Here is a 22585-nt window from a genome sequence, read left to right as displayed (position 1 = left end):
TTCTTATTTATGAATAATATTGCACCCTTGTTTGGAAAATTTCAGTTAGAATTTTTTGATAAAAAAAAAAATTTTTGATAAATTACACGTTTGTGGTCTATTTCATAATTTTTTATAATTATGTATTATAATTGTGTATTATATTATAATTTATGATTCTTATATAATAAATAAATATAATTATTATACCCGGGAGTTAATCCTAAGAATTACAGACCCACAATATAAACAAAAATTTCTATGCAAAAAAAAATAGGATCACTTTTTGCATCAAAAAATTACAGAATTAGATCGCTAGGGGGGTTAAAAGGGTGTAATTAATGAGATACCAATCAATGGTTTAATTAGTGTAGTTTTAGATTGCTGCTTTTGAGTATTGATTTCTGCCTTCCTGCGATCCCCCTGCCCGCATGCTTTCCTGCCTGCTACGTTGTGAGAAGAGCTGATACATTTGCGAACATATATATTTTGCATGCTGTAAGTAGTAAAAGATTTGAAAAAAAAATTTGATATGAATTTTGTCGAATTGTAAATAAAATGAGGATGTATTTATTTTATAGTATATCTCCCGAAGGAGGGGGTGTGACCACGAAACACGTTGAGGAAATACATGACTTTGAAGTGTATATGTCTGAATTATTATAGTTACATAGTAGGTTAGGTTGAAAAAAGACCTAAGTCCATCAAGTTCAACCACTAGGGAAATAAACATATCCCAGATATAAAACCCTATAAGGCATAGTTGGTCCAGAGAAAGGCAAAAAAAAAAAAAACCCGGTACAATTTGCTTCAATTTTGCTGACCAATGCTTTGTACAGGGGCAGGATAATGTCTCCATCTCTGCATTATTATTAATATTATCATTATTATTAAGTCTATGATCCACCAGAACCCCCAGATCATTTTCCATTTCTGATTCCCCCAAATGTATTCCCCCCAGACAGTATGAAGCATGCATGTTCTTAGCTCCCAAGTTTATCTATATTAAATGTCATTTGCCACTTGGCTGCCCAATCAAACAGTATGTCCAGGTCTGCTTGTAAATTATAGACATCCTGTATGGACTTAATTATATTACATAGTTTGGTGTCATCTGCAAACACAGAAATGGTACTTTTAATCCCAAACTCTATATCATTTATAAAGATGTTAAACAGTAAAGGTCCCAACACTGAATCCTGGGGTACACTAATAATAACCTTAGACCATTCAGAGTATGAATCATTAATTACAACTCTCTGGATGCGATCTAAGCCAGTTCTTTATCCATTTACAGATTGACTTTTCCAAACCTATTGACCCTAACTTGCATAATACCCGTCTGTGGGGTACAGTGTCAAATGCTTTAGTAAACTCCAAGTGCACTATATCAACTGCTATTCCACTGTCTACCTGTTTACTTACTTCCTTATAAAAAGAGAGTAAATTTGTTTGACAACTTCTGTGTCTTTCTTGAAGCCATGCTGACTATCACCTATAATATTTTTTTCTAGCAGAAACTCCTCTATGTGGCTCTTTATCAAACTCTCTAGGACCTTTCCAACAATGGACGTTAAACTCACGGGTCTGTAGTAACCTGGTAATGTCTTTGCTCCCTTTTTGAAGATAAGAACCACATTGGCCTTACGCCAATCCATCGGTACCTTGCCAGTGACTAAAGAGTCTCTAAAAATTTGAAATAATGGCTTTGAAAAAACTGAGCTCAGCTCTGAGGATACATAGATGTAATTCATCATGTCCTGGTGCTTTGTCAACCTTAATTTTTTCCAGATGTTTCTCAATTATATCAATTCTGAGTCATTGTGACTCATTTAAGGCAGTGACATTGCTATTTTGAATTTGGACTTGAGCTCTGCCATTTACCTTCATGTACACAGAGCTAAAAAAAAAAAAAGTGTTTAGTAAATCTGCCTTGTCTTTATCCCCAGTTACCAACCCAGCAACATCCTTTAAGGGGCCTACATGCTCAGATATGATCTTTTTGCTTGATAATATATTTTACATTTTTGGGGGGGGGGTTGCCTTACTTTCCTTTGCAATTTTGCACATTTTATCTCCTTTTACATCTTTTGTTACATTCTTTATAGGTTTCAAATGATGAAAGTGATCCTTAATTTTAATATTTTTTTATGCCCTTTTCTTGTTTCTTATGGCTTTTTTAACATTAGCTGTGAGACACTTTTATTTTTTTAGGTTTTCATTTTAGCCTTCTAAACTTATTACCCATTGGAATATATTTTTCAGTTTAGTTTTGTAGAACAGACTTGAAACATTCCCATTTCTGTTCTGTGTTCTTTGAGGACAATATTGTCTCCCAGTCCAAGTCACAAAGAGTCGCCCTTAAAAACTGGAAAATTTGCTCTCTTAAAATGAAATGTTTTTATCTTTCCCGTTTTTGCTACCTGTTTACAGCTTACAATAAATTAAATCATAATATGGTCATGGTTCCCCAGAGTCTTTTTTGCACATGTGTTATAAGCTCTGCATTGTTAGAAAGAACTAGGCCCAGCAGGGTATCATTTCTAGTTGGGGCTTCTTTAAACTGTACCATAAAATTATCTTGTATTAAATTCACAAATTTCCTCCCTTTTCCTGTAGTGCAATTACTCCAGTCAATGTCACTTCCACTTTTTGCTGCTTTTTCTATCTGTGCTAGTATGGGAATGTAATGTATAATTTTTTTTAAACAAAAGTAAGTTTTTTTACCAATATGTTATCAATGGATACATGATTGTTAATATGGGCGCAAAGTGAGATGCCCTAAAAGTCCCCTTCTTATACTTTTTTGCTCATATATATAAATATTATTCTGAGATGTGACATCATGTAATTTACTTATGGGATACCTGAAAACACCTTTTCTTGTTGACAGAAAACTGAGACAAATGTTACTAGAGACTACAAAGCTATTTGGATATGTAAATTGATTAAAATTGCTTTTATGGTATTTTAACTGTCTTAAATAAAGTGTATTTTTTATATTTTATTACCGTATGATTTATTGTGTTTAGGATATTATGATATATGTATGCCTTCCAAAAAATTTACTATATATATATATATATATATATATATATATATATATATATATATATATATATATATATATGACAGCAGTTGATTATGCATGAAGGATAACTACCGGTATATTGAATTACTGAATTATTATTGAATATAATAAATTAGTTAATTAGCTCAAGTTCCTTTTATAAATGTTTTGTATATTAAAACTGAGAAAATTAAAATGTGATTATTGTACACAGATTGCAAGGCTTAGCAAAACACAATGGTCAGTAAAGAGTAGATCCTTACAAAAAACCCATGTTAAATTACTGGAAACCATAAATTAACACTCATTACTAATAAAAATGACCAGTGCAGATTTTACCTACATTTTACTTTTCCATTTGTACTGATGAAATGCCAATACTCATGAAACATCTGATTAGGTAATCATCAGCAAATGTGACCACCTGTATAACTGCAGAAGTTTCAGATTGCTGGTCTGGAGCATTCAGGTGTATTATTAACACAATCCCAAAGAGGAAAGACAGTAATCAGGATCTCAGGGGAGCAATTCTTGCTGCCAATCAATCCGAGAAGGGTTAAAACCCCAAACAACCTGAAATCAATATTCTTCAGAGCAAAAGATTATTCACATGTGAAAAACTTTAAACACTATCTTCCTAGGAACGGATATCCCAGCAAATTCACTCCAATGTCATAGCTTGCAATGCTAAGAGAAATTGCAAAAAAAAAAACATCAAGAAGATCTACTTTACAGGCCTCAGCATGTTAGATGTTACATTTCATGACATTATAGTTAGAAAAAGACTGAACAAGCATTCCTTGTTTTGCCAGGTAAAAGCCTCCACTTTTCAGGATTGCAAACCTGCATCTGAACAAACCACAATACTTTCAATGAACAAGCTTAAACTAGAGAGGTTGGTCATAATGCAAACAGGTGTATGATTTACAATAAATGTGGTGTGAACACAAACTAAATTTTGGTTTGATCTAAACAAAATATTTCTGTACTTTGGTTTTACCATTAAAACTATTTAGAAATGAAACACCCATTATTATATAACCATTAAGGGATAAGGCCTCTCTTTCCATTTCAAACAGTAATATATATATATATATATATATATATATATATATAAATATAAATAATAAAATATGGTCAGTAGGATTGTGCACGTCCTTTGTACTTTGTGCTTCAGGAGTTGTTTGATTCGGGTTAGCAAGTAGACCACAGAAAGCATCTTACTTCATCTTGATGTTGATCAACCCACTTTCAGTTTAGACATGTGCATAGAGGCATCATCCTGGAATAGAAGAAAATTATGAAAGAACAGAGTTTGAGCAATAGGGATCACCTTTCCCTATAAAATGACCGTATGTCCCTTGGATGTTTCCTTTAGATGAAATACTGGAAATTAGATAGCTGCCCATACTTTCAGAAATTCATCACCATATCAAATACAAACCAGGTTGTATGCTGTAGTGTGTTGACTGTTTTCGTAAGCAGTTTTAAACTCTTGGCTTGTGCTTCTTTAAAACCCCACATATCAATGTGTTAACGGACAAACTGGCTATCAGCAAGTGCAGAAAGCAGCCTGGTATAATTTATCTTTGCAATTGTTTTTAGTGGTCATTTAATTACTTCAAAATAAAAAAAAAAAATAGTTTTCTTTGTTTGTTTTTCTAAAATTGTATCCACTACATACCTATAGAACACTTTATGTAAAACATGCATAATTTAGTAAGAATTTTTAGTTTTTGCAAAAGGATTGTGAATATGTAAATCAAATGACCTGTAAACACAAGACACTCAGATCATTGCCAACTACAACTAAGAGGTTGGTGGATTCTCTTTTCAAAGGGTCCTTGCTAGTCTTTCATTCATTAGCAGCAATGAAATTTATTTATTGATTTTTTTTTTGGCTTTTACTATTATATTTATATTGGTTACTGCTTGTGGTCAACAAAGCTTTGGAAGTTTTGTTTCTGTGTCTGCATGTTACTCTATAAGTCATATGTTAGTTGTTCGCACATTTTTTTTCATTAATCATTTTTGTCCATTCTTAGCACAGAGGTATCTTTCTATAGCATACAAGTATGCATACATACTATATGCACTACAAGCAGGCTACATGAACAAGAAGTGTTCATTTAAGAAGAGTTCTTTTGCTAGACATGAAAGATCGGGGCCATTGGTTCTACAGGAAATGAAGTCGCAAGAAATTCAGGCCGGAATTCAGGGTTTGGAGAGTTATGACGATGTTCCAGAAGAAGATGACATGACTATATTTGAACATGAAAAAATATAGATTTTTTTGTACATGATAAAAATAAGATATCCCCTGAAAATAAGCCCTAATGTGATTTTCATAGGTTAAATAAATTTAAGACCCTGTCTTATTTTCGGGGAAACACGGTACCATCATATAATCATAGAATATGAGTACAAACAAGTGCCGCAGCATACCCATCCAGGCCTGGGGAAAGTTTCAGTGATGCAACTGCTTGAAGGGTTTCAGTGATAGAAATATGTGCACAAATTCTTTCCATACCTGCCTGTGGGATTTCAGATAGCAATATCCGCAAAAAACTTTTCAGCCTCTTGCGCCGAGAAAATGGGGGGGAGTTACAAAGATGATAGGAAGGAAGCAAATAGATCTAAAATGTTATTAGGATGAGATGTGGGTGTGCCATATGGGGTCGGGGAGCAGGTGTTTAGCCAGCATTTGTCCATAAGAGGTAATTGGCAAGAGAGAGTGATAGAGTGAAGAATGTCCGAACTTAAGCTCTCAATGTGAAAACACACAGTGGGGGTGCCAATAAGCCTTTAAACTAAGCTACAGGCATATTCCTGAGCTAACCCGCCTCTGTGGATGATAGCTTGCAGCAATCCTACCTGTTGGAATGAAACAACCTATCTCATGACAGTCCTGAACATTATAGCACTTCCAGGCCCCTGTTCTCAAATATGAATCTTTCATGGGTTTCTGCTCCCCAACAGACATCGTGATGGACCCCCAGGTCCCTCTGACTATCATACACCCTCCTGTTTTCAAATTGTATTTATTGAAAAAGTATTGATGTTATTTATTCAGTTTCCATGCAAATACTACTTCCATTTCAACACATGCTTTCTTTGAGTGTTATCAGATTTTAGAGATGTTTATCTCAGTAGGGGGGAAAATAGGGGGACAAGAAAGTAGGTGGATGGGAGTCACTGGGAGAGGAAAGTATGAATCTTTAAACCTTTACCAACTCTACTAAAACAATTTGCTTTAAAATAATGTTGCCATGACTGGACTTCAAGATAAAAGCAAAAAGTACAAGTAGTCACCAGTCCATAACAAATTAACTCTTGGGTGACTTTGTAGATAAAATGTTACAGGCATTAGTGATACGACTTCTGACATTTTCAGAAATTCCAAGCATATAAGCAAGGTACACATGGTTAACAATTGATGTGAAATTTTTACACTCATATTCGTCATGAATTAGGTTTGAAAGCATTTACAAGACAAATATAGTGAAAGAGTCAACTACTTTTAATTTCACGTTAAGTTAAGTTTGGAGATAAGTTATCTATTGACATAACCAATTTTTGTTTGACGAAATCTGACTCCAGGATTGTGGAGACTTCAAGGATGCTAAATTTGCACCAACTTATAATAATTTATTTAAAAAAAAAAAAAAAAAGCTTGGCTTTACCTCCCCAGTTGCTTTCAGGACTTGGAAGTCCTGCAATATTTTTAGAGTGAAATCAGATTATAGAAGGAAAATTTGACTTCAATATCAATGGTACTATTTACTTTAAAGCAGTGTTTCTCAACTAGGGTTCCTCCAGAAGTTACTGGGGTTCCTTAAGCAATTGGAACTCTTGGGTCAGTTTAACTGACAGCTGGACAGCAATATGAGAGGCATTTTTCCCACTGGCCACCACACTAATATTGTGTGAATTGTGTGGATATAGTAATTATTGCAAGGGGTTCCCTAAAGGCCTGAAAGTTATTTCAAATGTTTCCTTAATAAAAAGGTCAAGAAAGACTGGCCAGTCCTTTATTATAATAAATGTTCAAGTATGCTTTATTGCAGGAGGGACATCACCTATCCCTTTTTGCAATAAATATCTGCCTTATTATTCATTCATGTCATACTCCGTATGACCTTTTAAACAAGTCCTAAATATGGTTATTATTCTTAATTCAAATAGTTTATTTTATGTGCTCCCCTCCTAGAAAATGCAGCTCACAGTGGTAGCATTACAGCAACAAAGGCAGTGCTGTCAAGCAGTGGGCAGAACTAGGTGTGAAAAGGTGTAAGCTATGGGCTTGTAAATAAGTAGTTAAAATGCTAAAAGCCACACCTCTGGCACAGCCTACAGGAGGGTAGCAGCTCTGCTTTGAATTTAAAATCAATGCAGCATTGTTGCCATACCATTACAGGAAGCTTCAAAAGGAGGACTTCACTAGCAGGATCAACAGGTGTTTGTGGGAAAACTGCAAATAAAGATAAAAGTTAAGTGCTACAGCCAAAAAGCCAAAGTTTCAATTTATTATGCAATACCCTAAGACCTCAAACACTGCTGTTCTCTTAATATATTCTTTACCTGCAACCCCTTGTGAAATGCAGCTCACAATTATAGAAATTTATAATAGTTAAATGAGTGTTGTAAAAAACAGGTCAAGTGTCACCTGGATGGAATACCTCTGATAACAAATTATCTATTAGAAAGAGAAGTCTGAAATGTTGGGGTGTAAAAAGTCTAAATAATCTTACGGTATATCACTAGTGATCAGTTTTGGTTTGCAACCAGGTAAAATATTAAATTATCCATTTATGGTCTGAGCATTGCAAAAGTTACTCCTGCTAAATATTTGTAATAACTACATTGAAAGTCAATGTGTATAGTAGTTATAAATGAAATTCTTTCCATTTTTATGTGAATAACATTTCTACTAGGCTATTTCAATTGGTAGGTCATTTACTACAACCTACTTTGTTCATTCATCACAGCAGGAACCAAGGTTGACAAACAATGGTAAAAAAAATTAGAGAACGTAAAAGACTACACATTGGCAAAAATGTAAATTAAAAAACTGGTGCATAAGAAAGTAATGTCTCTTATTATAATCAATAAACCAATAAACCAATAAACAGAACTCAAAAGAGAACAGTCTTATAAATGAGGATAAGTCATGACATCAGTCTGGGCTCTAAGAAAATTGTGAATATAAAATCACAGAAAATAAATAGCCAACTATGAATTCCAAAGAAGATGAAAAAGCCAGAGAAAGGAGAAACCCCACATCTTCCACCGAAGTGATTGAATGTACTACTCACCAGATATATAGATGCTAGTGGTCAGCCAATGGTTCAAACTGTGATCCACTCTTCCCAGGTATGGGCAGGTGTGTGCTGGTCACAAAAAATATCCTTCCACCTCCAAAAACTCTGCTAAGTTAAAATGTCTCAATCTCAATTGCCCCTTTATCGAAACAGCTCTTTTCTCATTTTTAGCTCCCCTGCTTTTTAAACATGACCTATGCCTATGACTGATTGTACTGGGTATTTAACCTTCTGTGTTACTTATATGACATTCAGAAAAATACAGAAGACGACAATAGGCTCTATTTATTAAACAGGCAATTTGATATTCCCTCAAACATTTCCTGGTAGCAATCAATTTCTGCCATTGAAATGTATGGACCTTGTAGATTCCCACAAGGGAGTGTTTGAGGGAATGTCCGATTCCTTGTTTTAAAAAACAGGAAACAATGGGTCTTTAATTATATGTTAAAGTTTCATGTGTGCTTTGCAATACATACCTGGAGAAGCCATGGGTTCAAAATATGCTCCAAGTCAAGTTAATCTTTTCATAGGAAAGCTGTTTTTCGAGTGGAACGTGCTTCTTTCAATCTGGGGTCACTACACTGATGATATTTTACTTATTTGGAAGGGGGGGTTTTTAATCATTGCAACAGTTTATAGTTTAACTCATACATAACTCCATGAATATTAGTTTAACTTTAGTAAACGTGGAGGTTTATGAATTAAATGAGGTAGAACATCCATCAAAAATTACTTTAAGACAACAGACAAAAATAGATTTATTTCTAGTACTAGCTGTCATCATGGATTAGTTCCTAAAAGCCAATTAATGAAGATCCAAAGAAACTATCAACTGATACTGAAACAATCTGATATTATTAAAAATAGACTTGAAAAAAGGTTATAAAGAGACTGTTACAATCCTGAAAATGATAACCTTTTGAGAGATAACCTTAAAAATAATAAATGTGATTAGGTATATTAAGTAAACACTGTCCTGTTTTAAAAAAATAAGAAATAAAAAAAAAACAAAAAATCCACAAAAATAACTTTAAATATTACAACTACTAACCAATTAATTGTCCAAAAGCTAATCCCTACTATCCAAAAACGATCTCTAAATGTAATTACACCTGTGATGATAACTCCCCCCCCGTGGAACTTCAAATAAAATATGTATTTTAAGTCAAAGCATAACAAGTTCATTCTTGCCCAATATGTGCTTTAGTCCAATGACCAATAATACAAATGTATCGCCATACAGTTATTAACAAACGGTATAACGTTCCTTTATCCTTTATAGGATCACTCATTATAATTGTTAAATGCTCCTCATGCAAAAGCGCACATTCGTCATCAAGACCACTTCGATCAATAAATTCTCTTACTGCATCAGCTCATTTAAAGATATATTCAAAGGTAGCTCCTCCAACCACTGCTACTTCATATGGAGTCCCACGCTGACTGACGTCATCCCTTGTGGAGCCGATAGGCTGCACCCCCTGACAGGATATGACAAACAGTGTCAACAGAGCCATGTGGAGGCTCTGCTACTGACTGCCGGCAACCAGTGGAGCGCAACGCATCCAGGCAGTGGAATGCAAGTTCACATCTGCCGAGTGTACTAAACCTCATCACCAACCTTTCCACAGGAAGCATCAAAGCAGGGCTTTGCACCCCACTGAGCACAGAGACTTCTCAGATACATGTGGGTGATTCAAATACAATCAAAAGAATATTCAATATTTGTGTTTACTAAGTTTTCCCTAATGCGGCCCTAAACTAAAATTTTTAGCTTACATAAAAGGGTGGACAACCCTTTTATATTAGATAAAAATCACCCTCTTTTTTTTTTTATTGCAGCGAGCACAGAGGTTAGAGCTTCTGGCTGCTCCTTCTGAGGAGCATTTTCTTTTTTGGGATGAAAAATGCCGGCACTCTTTGCCGGCCAGCTATGTGTGACAGGATAGCACAGTATAACAGTTATAGTTTTTCGTATATCTTGTGATGGCGCCGTAGTGATGAAATTTTAGAGGGAATTAGCCACAAGAGTCCTGCACTTGCAGTTACCCTTTTCTTACAGAGTAATTGGGGTTAATAGAGAGTAAGGGGATAGCTGTGTGTGACAGGGTAGGCATGATATGATGGGTTTAACATTTTAATGGGGAAGGAGGGGGGCATAAGGAGTTTCCTACTGGCTCCCACATTTCCAGTAGCCAACATCCCTCTGTTCCAGAAAAATTGGGGTTCAGAGATTAAAAGTGTCCAGCTATGTATAAGAGGAAGCTCGCCAGCCACCCACTCCCTTGCACCACAGCGTCTGCAGATTTGACTCCAGGTGGCAGTGAGCGGTATTGAGCATCTCCCCAGAGCCAGATTTCCATGTCACGAGAAAGGGATAACCGCATTGCAACCTTATCGCCAACCTGAATGCAGCCATGAAGTGCAGTTGGCAGTACTCTAATGTTCATTGCCATGAGAGTGGCCCCCAACATGCAACTCATACTCAATATCCCTGATTGTTGCTAAGATTTCATGCTTGTGACCCTATATCTGGCAACTTGTTAAGTGTAGAGGGCTTAAATTTGGTTTAGTAGCAGCTCTTGGGGTCCCTTGTATATCCTGAAAATGTCACATTTCTATGACAATCAGTGAAGGCGATATGAGGATTTATACATGGGGATAAAGACAGCTGAACACAGACACAGCTCTCAGGCTGCTGCATGATTATCTCACAGTAAAACTGTGTAACTCACAGGGCAGTTCTTTCAATATCTTTTGCTGCCTGGTAAAAATCAGAATTATCAGAACAATGTATTTGGATTTCTAAATATTGCAAGAATTGTATACTATTTTTTAAAGGCTGTGCACTAGCTGCTAGGATAGTATTTACTAGCAGTTGGTTTGTGATATAGGTTGGAGGATAGTGTCAAGTCTGAAGTAACCCTAATTTCTTTATCCAAAAAAGAAAATGGATAATAAATTGTATTGACAAGTAATTGTTAAGTTGAATGAATTCAGTATAATCTTGAAAAATTCTAACAGAGATTCTTTGAATCCACATACAACATCAGGACATCATCAATGTACCTTCACCACAAAAGTATGTGGCTCATTTGCAAACAGTTCTTTTTTCCCAAACCCCCCAGGACAGGTTAACCTAAGTAGTGGCATATCTGTCCCCATCGCCACACCCTGTACCTGGAGGTAAGTTTTTGTGAATATTAAAATTATTTAAAAAATTAGTAAACACTGAAATATTCAATGTTTGTATTTGTTATTCTATTGATTGTATTTGATGCCTTTTTGCAATCACCCTCATATATCTTGGCAGTCCTTGTGCTTAGTGGGGCGCAAAGTTATACACCATTGCATTTACGTATATATATATATATATATATATATATATATATTTATGATTATTTATAGGTGGGGGATATTTGTTGACTGGTTGCTGTTTTTTGCAGTAAAATTACACATTGTAGGTCTATAGAACTACTTTAAGGGATGGATTCTCTGAAAGAAGTTGTAAGTGTTTTTATTTGATTAAGATTTGAAGATATCCTTCTAGTCCATTTTTTAATCAATTCTGCTGCCACGTGGTATGAACTCCTGATGAAATTTTGAAAAGACTGGTTCTATATGAGGGTTATCAGTAGCTTGGGCAATTGTAAGTGTATTTTATGAATTATGATTTAGGATTTTTAATTATGTTTATTTGGTTGTGGTTGAAGTTGATTTTTTTATGCACATAATTGTAGATCTTAATTCCTAAGGAAGTGGTTGTCTACAAAATGCATTAAATATAAATCGAGTTTGACCCATTGTATGTTTTTAAGTTTTTAATTTAATATTTTTAAGTTATTTGGAATGCAGTTTTGAGCCAATGGGAGGTTTAATATGTGCATAAAGCAGAGCAGTTACAATCTTTTCTGTAGTCCCTGAGGATGCTTGTTCAGGGGCAAAACCCATTGAGTGGACCATCTGGTTGTGATGCCAGATAACATCTTGTTTAGAATAGAGCATTTTACCTTTTGTTGTGAACCAGTGCTGTTTTAGTAGTGTTTTATTGGAGTGGCCTGCACTATCACCATAGCAGAGTTTTTGGAGGCACAAAGATATTATTTTTTGCCACCTGCCCATACCTGGGAAGAGTGGATTACGAAGTAAACATTTGGGTGACCACTAGTTGTCACTAGGCTCAACATATCTGGTGAGTGTGCAATCAATCACTTTAGTGATGAACTTAAATTTGTAATTGTAGGACTGTTCTCTTTTTTGAACACCACACGTTTATTGAGTATACTCTCTTGGCTGGAAGACTAACTCTTGAAATAACTTTCAGGTCTTCAGGGAACCTCTACTATAATTACTATATGCCTCTTATATTGTTGTCCAGTGGGAAAAACCCTGGTTGAGAAACAATGTTCCAGCAGGTTAATGGTGTACTATCTTATATCAAGTTTATCATCTACAAGCATGCTGAAGATGAAACTATGGTGGCCATTTCAGAAAGACAATGATCCCAAACACACAGCCATGGAAACTCCCAATTGGTTTTAAAGGAAGAACTGAAGATCAGAGTTCTTTAAAAAGTTCTTTAAAATGTAAAGTTCTCCAAGGCTGGAGAAGATACAGTTACAAACCTGGAATGGATTTGGTCCAGGATTCAAAATATTTGCTAGCAAATGACTGAAGGAATACATTCCAAGTTTGCTGGATCACACAGATTCATAGATGACAGCGTATCCTCTCCAGCCTTGGAGAACTTTAAATTTTAAAGTTCACACAAAAGTATTTCTTCTAAGCAAAAAATACATTTCAGTAAATGTGTTCAATACTTATTCCCTGTGGCATTCCACTTTGTTAAACAAAACACATTTATACATTCATAAATTTGTGGACACATTTGTTTTGATTTATTTGTATGTCTGGATTGGTTGGGTTGCTAGTGAAAAATATTTAAAAAATATATAGAAATATATTAACTGATAAAAATATGAAACAATCACCAGATGATCTGCACTCTTTCTTTCTAGTTTAATCTGTCCTCTCTCTCAGACCACAAACCAATGTATTCTCTGTTGTGGAGCTAAAGAGTAAACAGTTTTTCTAATTTCATTTTTGAAAAGGCACTATGTTGTTTTTCAGTAGTCACAGGGTCTTCAAAGAATTATAGAATGGAAAACTTTGAAAATATTGCAGAGATATACAGTGTATGTTTTTAGTTTGAAATGACACATGCTTTAAAATAACCTAGTGTAATTAAACCCAAAATACTCACCTATTCCCATACCGCTGAGGTATCGTACAGAGATGCCAGGATGACATCACTCCCTCGTCCCTGTTCATGTATTCTGGCACTGCACAAGAGGAAGTTGGGATTGCAACCAAAATTTGATATGTCTTTTGATTGCCTGTGCCTTTCTGTAACAAATACCTGCCAGTGTATGGATTTTACAAAATATTGTAAAATCCACATTGGTCTAGGGGAGTGATTCAGAAAAACACGAAACTCGCAAAGTCCACTGCATGGTCTGTAAAGCTACGCACACAGGTCAGTGATTCTGGATGTCCTACCCTAAAGCCAGTAAAAGGCCCCTATTTAGCTTGATGCAGCTTCTAGTGCACACTATAAGCAGCTTATAGTGTACAGACTAAGCAATTTTAGTACTAAAGAGGAGCCTGTACAAACGTTTAAGGAAAGTATCTTACTTAACTTTTGTTTTTTTACAAATAAGCAAAGTATACTGTTGTGCTTCACATACCTTCATAGTCTTTTTGGATGTAGTAGTCATGGTCCAAGTAATAGTTGGGCCAATTTCTGAATCTCCTCTCTCTGCTGGTAGATATAGATTTGTGTATCCCACAGCATGTTAACCAATACTGCATCACTAACCTCATCCAACATCACATCTGTCTGCAGCTGTGGGCTTAATCTGTTTTAGTAAAAAAAAAATGAAACAGGGAAAACAGCTGTGTTATTGTGAAAAAGATATATACATCTGGATATAGAGTAATAGCTGTTCAAGAAAAAAAAAAACAAGACTGTTTACTTGGTATAAAGCACAAGCAAGAATTATGGACTAATATTATTGATAACATGTAATTTTTATTTACACCATATAAATATCTAAGCAAAACATACAGAACATTCATTACAGCCTACTAATATTTTGCTTTTTTCAGGCTTAACGTCCTTTATTTTAACCTAGTAATCCTGTGAATAATACACTTCCTATCCCTAAATGGCTACCCTCCCTCCCTCCACTGTGTGTATGGAAGAAGCCATGCTTATCAAACAAGTTGGACTTTAAAGCATAACAAAGAGAGATTAGTTACATAGTAGGTTAGGTTGAAAAAAGACATAAGTCCATCAAGTTCAACCATCCTTTCTGATTCCATGAGGCAATCGGATGTTCCCTGGATCAGCAGTCACTGTTATTTTTACTTTAAAGCCTTAATCCCCAGTTATATTCTGTGCTTCTAGAAATCTTTCAGCTTTTTTTTTAAAGCAATCTATAGTAGTTGCTGAAACTACTTCCTTAGGGAGCCGATTACACATTTTCTCTTACAGTGAAGAATCCCTTCCTTATCTGGGGCTTAAACTTCTTTTCCTTCAAACGCAAAGAGTGCCTTCTTGTTCTTTGTATTAGCTCAAAGTGAATAATGGGGAAGAGGGTTCTCTATATGGATCATTTATATATTTATACAGGGTGATCATATCCACCCTTATACGTCTCTTCTCAAGGGAGAATAGATTCAGTTCAGCTAATCTCTCCTCATAGCGGAGCTCCTCCATTCCTTTTCCTAATTTAGTTGCCCTTCTCTGCACTCTCTCCAATTCAACAATGTCCTTTTTGTGAACTGGTGCCCAAAACTGGACTGCATATTCCAGATGTGGTCTGACAAATGTTTTGTAAAGGGGCAGGATAATGTCTCCATCTCTGCAGTCTATTCGTCTTAATACAAGAAAGTACTTTATATATTGCAGTTGGCATTGCATGCTGGTAATAGGTCTATGATCTACCAGAACCCCCAGATCCTTTTCCGACTTCCCCAAATGTATTCCCCCCAGACAGTATGAAGCATGCATGTTGTTAGCTCCCAAGTGCAAAATTTTACATTTATCTATATTAAATATAATTTGCCACTTTAGTAGTTTACAGAACAAAGACAACATTTCATTAAAGCATATCCCTCAAAAAGCAACACACAAACTAGGGGATTCTCACCTGAAATAATTGACATCTATCATTTTGCACCATGCCCGGGCTCTATTAACAGCTGGGCCATCGGAATCTGTACACTGGCAACAACAGGAAACACATTTTAACATCTGTTATATTGAGAACATAAGCTCACAGAAATTTTTACAGCAATGTATTTGTTCTAAAAATTATTCTAATCCAAAAGATCACAATACGTTCTCTATAAGATGTCCGTGGTCCGCAGATCTTACTTGAGGTCTGGAATAAAGCTCTCTGCTAAGTGATTGCATACTGAGCTTCAGTGGCTCTGAAAGCAGATCAGAACTACTGTTCTATTCTAATAGTGAATTTAGAAAACCTGAACTACTGTGTGGTAATCTATGGTAATATGTCAGGGACTGAATTAATCAAGATGTGTCAAGTATCTGTGTTGATCAACTATTGTTCCAGTCCTGTAAATCCTTGGTTGAGGATATGTACAAAGTCTTGATTTTCCCTAAGGCGACCTTAAACCATATATCGTCCTGGCACTAACGCATTGGAAACAAGTCCAATACCCATACAGACACCCAATGGACATCAGAGGATTGTCACTAGAAACGATCTTTCATAAACGTTTTCAGTGACAGATGAACAAACAAGCATTGTACACAGAGAGCCAGTCTGGTCAATAGAGAGGAAAGAGTGAATTGCACCCCCCATCATCTTCATAGAAATGAACAGTGGTTATTCCCAAAAGTGCTTTGGTGCTATGGTCAGGGGACCGCTGTACACATGTCGGATCTTTCCGTGACCAAACATCTACATCTGACATATATACATAGCTTTAAACTCAATAAGCACATTGATCAGACACAGAGAAACATAAGTTCCTTAATTTTAGCACGGTTCACTTTTTAGGCCAAGTCAGGTTTACTTGATCACAAAATAAAACAAGACCGTAAAATACATCAGTCAGACACCAAAGTAAATTAGTCTGCCTCTACTAACTAATCTGATCTAAAGCATCTTAGATGCTACAAACTGTAAATGTTTAGTTTATTTTTATGTCCAATTTTTCATTTTTCCAAATATAGATCAAATGCAACAGACAGACATTTGGATGAATAATACATACACAATCCACCACCATCTTGCCCAATTCTCTTGCTCCGACCACAGTCTTCATAACTTCCCATGGGTTAGATGGTCTGAACACATCAACAGAGCTGACCTGAACTTGGGGGGGTTTCCCAGTGCCCAGTGAGACCACCAAACCTAACTTCTTAACTTGTTCACTTTTACCCTTCAAAGAAGAGAGGAAGAGAATGCTTTCATTATCTTTCAGAAGGATATACCATTAAGCATTTTCTCATTGAGCATTTCTTGAATACAAATCCAAGATGCCCATGCAATATTATAAACATGAATAATTTACCTCGCACCACAAATCTTTACATTTCCCAACAGCCAAAACAAACCAGACTGGAAACAAATAGCACTGTCGCAATGCATGATACTGTCAGTATAGTGGTAAAAGCTATAAAATGTGTTAATTTTGACTTCTTACTACAATCTTGTAAAAAGACATTCTCACCTGACGCTTCAAGCATGTGTTGTAGTCATGGATCTCAGCCATGGCATCTAGGGTAGGATTATTTGAAAGCAGCCCACCATCCAGGAAACGACCCATAGGGCGAAAATATGAGGGAGCAGCTCCACTGGAACGGGCTGCACGCCACACCAGTTGCTCTGTGTGCAGAACAGAAAACAAAGAAAGAAGAAAACAAAATAAAACAAGTAGAAAGTAGGAGAAACATCTATTATCAGTACATGGGGATATTTGAATATATGTCTTTTTAAGCAAACATTGCACTACAAAATAATGGCCTTTATAAAAAGTCTGAGAATTGATAGCTAATTAGTGGAACTGAGCTGATCTTGGCAAGTCTACATCTAAAGCGGCATTAGAATACGTTCTATCTTCTGGCATATGTCTAAGTAAGGTAATGGTAAAATAGAGCTAGAGGGACATTCATACCTTCCCAAGACAACTCTGAGCCATCATCTCCCTCCACCTCTTCCTCTGCAGGTGGTAAATATTGATGCAAAGCAAAATTGCCTTTACATTATGGTTTAAGGAACAATCATCAATTTTAATGCACTTTCATTACTACTCAGTTTTTATACATTGCAACTTACAAGTCCTTTTATGTTGTGACTTCATTAGTTTACCTTTTATTGTCGCTTCCCCTTTCGTTTTACCCGGTAACTGTAAAAAATAACACTTCCTGCCCCTGGGTGGCTGTTTTTTACTTTTCCATTACATAAAGAAGAAGAAAGTCATGTTTGCCACATATGCTGGATTTTGAAAAATGTCAATTTTTGTTAATCTCTAGAGAGAGGGTGGTTCAAGGTCTGTAAAATGTTTTTTGTTCTTGGTTTCTGTTATATTGTAAATTATGGATCCACATTAAATCATTAAAGTGCACCGGTTATAAGAGAAAAACATGGACTGCCATTACTAGACTCTAAAAAAAAACTATTATACTGGTTTGGTCTGCTTTCAACACTTCCAAGACATTAGGGCAAGACAAGCGCACAACTAATTAAGGAGAAAAAACAAAGTTGGCAGTAGTAGACTGCTGTAATGACATGTGTACGTTATACTGCATTGGCTAAAGTAATATGAAAACTGACAATTCAGTGGAAGGGTGTAGAATTTGTTCATTTAATTAATTTTACCATTGCAAGGATACTCAACCACTCACAATATCCCCAGCCCCAAAGGGGTCTTTGTATATCCATACCAAGATCATAGAAAACTGGCAACCTTGCAAGGCAACAGACTATTACAGGGTAAATGAGTGTTTTGTATATGCCTTTCCATTTATCATAGATAAAAATAAATTTAAGGATGTCATTTTTAGCTTCCACAGCCTGTAATACTGTAAGAGTACAGAGGGGAAAAAGTAAGAAACACTGTATTAACCCAAGTTTCAATTTTGATTTTTTAAATGTAGGCTGCTACATATGGTAAAAATACCCAAAAAGTGAACAGTGCATGAGCTTTGTAAACAACTGAAACAATAACAAATACAAGACTATTTAATTTGCTTTTTAATTTTTTTACCAACTGATTAAAATTCTATTATCTATTCCCAAAAGCAGTCATCAGCATGATAATGAATTTAAATCATTTTCCAATCTGACACAGCAGATAGCTGAACGCCGCTGGGGATACCTGTATTAATACTCCAAACCTAGTATCTGTAAGGCTTAACCCAGAATTTAGCTACATAATTGAGAATGGTCTAAATACACTGATAGTTATCAAGTTCAGTCTTTTTTTTTTGACAAAGAAGGTAACATTTTTTATTAAAAATAAAAAAAAAAGTTTCCAGGTCCTCAATCACATGGAATTTTCCCCAAGATTTCTCCAACTGCTATCTGCAATTTATGACTCACCAGCGCAGGTAGGTCAGCTTTCTAGATGTACTTTATTTTACAACAGGCCCTAAGTGGGTAGACAAAGAAGACCTGGCCAGCCCCTCTATGAAAATCAAAGTGATCTTATGGGCCCCAGCCTCCTTCCGTTCCAAAATTCTTTGCCCATCCCTAAAAACCCAAACATATGCTCACTGCACACCCGACTCCACTGTGGGGCAACCCAGAGTTCAATCCAGGGAGTTGGATCCTTAATTGAACTTAACTATAAGACTGTGTTAAGATAGTACTAGAATAGCAAAGATTGTCCCTGGCTCCTCTCCATTATGTTTTAGGGGATGTGGCTCCACATGCTCTATGGAACACATTTGGTAGTCATGTATGACAGCTTAGCAAATTTGGGAGAGTTTTCAATTTAATTCAAACCATATTAAACCTATCTTTACCGTTTATTCCTGATTATGCTTTGTTCAGTAAAATAGCTTTGCCTAAACCTACCAGAAGACTAATTGGATAGATCTTTTTGGCTGCTCGCATTGCTCTTGCTAAAGCATGGAAATCTCCAACCATCTCCACAGCTGTCATATACACCAAACTTAACCAAATTATGGTCAATGAAAACGTACATGTATTCTCAAAGGCACGCCCAGTGTTCTCCCCAGCCCCTTTTACCCGGGCGCACCACCCTGCATTTTTCAGTAACCACCTGGCTGTTTTTGGGTAGTTACTGAGGAGTTGGGTCACAATACAGGGACTGCCACCCGCCTAAAATTTCTTCCCACCCATCTTAAAATAATTTCTGGGTTGAGCACTGACACCCAACACTTTTGAACTTACATGGGATCCTTAGCTGGATTATTACCCTTCCACACTCCCACCTGTGTAGAAGTGGGACCGATGACATCCCCCCCACCCCTTGTATTGACTACCTAAACCTTTTGTTTATATTTTCTGCTATCTCACAGGTTTTACCACCTTTGTTGTTTCTTCCTCCCATATTCTTTTTCCCTTTTTGTTTTTCTTTTTTCCCGTTTCCTCTATTATGCACACATTTGTTAAGAAATGTTACTTATGTACAAATGTATCAAAATGTATGTTTCTATTGTAGTTATCTCCCATTGCTCTCACCCTTTAAAGTTAAATAAATAAAAAGATTGAACTATAACAATAAAAGTTTATGCAACTGAATTAGTAACGCATCTACCTTCTGGCCTTGTCACTGGACGGAAAGTGGAAACACTCTTAAAAGTTGGCTCTCGGCCAGTGTCTGGTGGATCATAGTTTCGGAACAGGTGCAGCTCAGCTGGATGTCTATCAGACATTGTACTAGTTACCATGACCCTATAAAGAAAGATAAAAGCAAACAAGAGAATCATGTTTGAGTATAGTGTGGCATAGCAGTGCATGCTTGTATCTCCTGTTCCAATAGGAACCAGAAACGTGAACCAGTTACGATGACCCTACAAAGATACATAAAAAGCACAAAAGTGAATCATGTTTGTGTATAGTGTGGCAAAGCAGGGACTGAAAATGTGAAGTTGCATGGCTTTGCCCTTTGTTATTGCTAAGACACCGTACACAAAAAACACAAACACAAGTGAACACATGTAACATTGTCTATGATGTTAAAATGATTTCAAATGTATTTACATGCAAGGGGGAAAAATAAAAATTATGCAGGCTGGGTCTGTATATCTTTTTCCATTTTTAGCAGGTAAAGCAATTTATACCTTTAAGTTGGTTATAATGGGTCACTTACTTTTAAATGATCTTCTGTGAATTACTGTTGGCCACCAGTTGATGGAACTGTGTCCTCATATAAATTTTTTAACAAACTGATGTCTCCAATGGCAAAGGTTTGTTATATACTTTACATGAGTTACATGAAGACTGATGTAACCCAAGTATAAACAAAGATTTCTAATGGCAATTAAAGGGAAAATGTCTTGGTTTATATTGGAGTTTCTTGAAAAGCCACTGCTTCACTTCTGTCTGGGTGCTACAAAAATAATCCAATCAGATTAGGTCAAAAGCCTGCTGCCTCACCTATGTCACTATTGGTTCTTCGCATTAGCTCATTTGTCTTACATCAAAGAACAAGCCAATGAGAAAAACAGTAACTGATGGCTACTCACCAAATAACTAAATGTACTGTGTGCATACACATTCTCTATCTTGCAAGACAAAGGATTTTTATTTCTATTCAACAAGTTCTTCAGTTCACATATCTCAGTCACACAGCAAAGCCAAACAAATAATACTTTAGTTCAGAAGAAGCCTTGAAAACTTCAGGTACCAAAGAACGGGTCTCCCATAATGATTGTGATAGGTGAAATAATTATGTCATCCAGCACCGGGACAAAAGTACTGCTTTAAGGCAGACTTAGGTTACAGTGGTCTCCTTCCACAATATTAAAACAGAACTAGCTTGTTCTCAATCTTTTCTTCAATGCACACTGAGCTGCACATGTGAGAGTTACACTATTGTGGCCTGGCCAATCCAGATGGCTTAAGATCAAGAACCTGGAAAAGGACCGAGCAAAGATTGGGGGGCCCAGGATGGAGCAAAGACAGGTGCGTGGGGGAAAAAAGGAGATAAGGTAAGGCAGGTAAGTTTATTTTATTGCAGAAGAGACATCACTTAAAACAATAATACATGAAAAGCATATCTGGAAAGAATTGATGCTCATGTATTTTTTTTTGTAGGTCAGTTATGTGAACTATGCTGAAGCACAGGTCACATGAAAACATCCAGAAGTACCCAATAATACTAATATCCAAGCAAAGCTAGTTTATCAGATACTCTACCTAAACATATGTCTTTCTTTTTGGCAGTGATTTTGATATGGTCATGTGCATTTTTTTCCCAGAATCTTAAATATTTTACTACTTACTTTGTTTTACCAATATCACGCAGTGCGATTGTAAAGTTTTTTTTTTTGTTTTTTGGTACTGTGGCAATAAATGTTCTCCCAATTCACTGATCACCAGGTGTCATGATTTAGTCAATCAAATAGTTTCAGATCAAGGCTCACTGTTTTATGTTACCTATTTTTAACTTGTGATTTGGCCTAGATTTACTATACAGGTTAACTGGGATAATTGCTAAATTTGGAAAGAAAGCTAGGTGTGATAGGTTTAAGAACAGTAATGTCTAATAAAACAAGTGCTGAAATTCACTTGGCTATGACAAAGTATAAAAGATTTAAAAATAAAACCAGCACAATTTACAAATCATGGGTTGCTTTAGGCTCTAACCTGTAAACACACCATTGTAACACCATTGAAGTTATAGGGGAAGTGCATCCTGCCTGAAAACTGTACCAAGTACGAGTTGGTCTGGTTGTGGGGGATTTGGCAAGTTTTAAATGTACATGTTGAGCACAGCAAAATACCATGTAATGACACCTCCTCTGTGATGGCTCCATGAAGAAATAAATGCATTTGTATTAACACAAATATCTACGTTCTAGAAAAAACATATAGATGTATCATGAAACCAAAGTTTAAATTTATTAACTTCCTAGAACCGGGATAAGAACAGAAACAATTATGACTTGGGGACATTGTTTTCTTTAAGGTTTTATCTTTTTTAA

The 22585-nt window shown here is 36.0% G+C and overlaps 1 protein-coding gene across 4 annotated transcripts in view; it reads right to left on the bottom strand.

The window, feature by feature from the left end:
- Window positions 1–3100: 3100 nt before the first annotated feature.
- PLA2G6 (phospholipase A2 group VI) overlaps window positions 3101–22585 on the bottom strand; it is a 47750-nt gene continuing 28265 nt past the window's right edge. For 3 of the 4 annotated variants that reach the window (XM_072421135.1, XM_072421133.1, XM_072421134.1), the window contains 6 exons: window positions 20194–20330; window positions 17140–17294; window positions 16681–16848; window positions 15588–15661; window positions 14121–14291; window positions 3101–4331 (listed from right to left, as the gene is read on the bottom strand). In XM_072421135.1, the coding sequence (XP_072277236.1) occupies window positions 14147–14291; window positions 15588–15661; window positions 16681–16848; window positions 17140–17294; window positions 20194–20330 (679 nt within the window). In that variant the 3' untranslated portion in view covers window positions 3101–4331; window positions 14121–14146. Of the gene's footprint in view, window positions 4332–7458; window positions 7521–14120; window positions 14292–15587; window positions 15662–16680; window positions 16849–17139; window positions 17295–20193; window positions 20331–22585 lie in introns of all 4 variants that reach the window. The other variant, XR_011922031.1, reaches the window with a different exon arrangement.

The sequence above is a fragment of the Pyxicephalus adspersus genome, chromosome 8 (assembly GCF_032062135.1).
Source record: "Pyxicephalus adspersus chromosome 8, UCB_Pads_2.0, whole genome shotgun sequence".
In the NCBI taxonomy this organism is placed as follows: Eukaryota; Metazoa; Chordata; class Amphibia; order Anura; family Pyxicephalidae; genus Pyxicephalus; species Pyxicephalus adspersus.
This window is presented reverse-complemented; position numbering and strand designations above follow the sequence as displayed.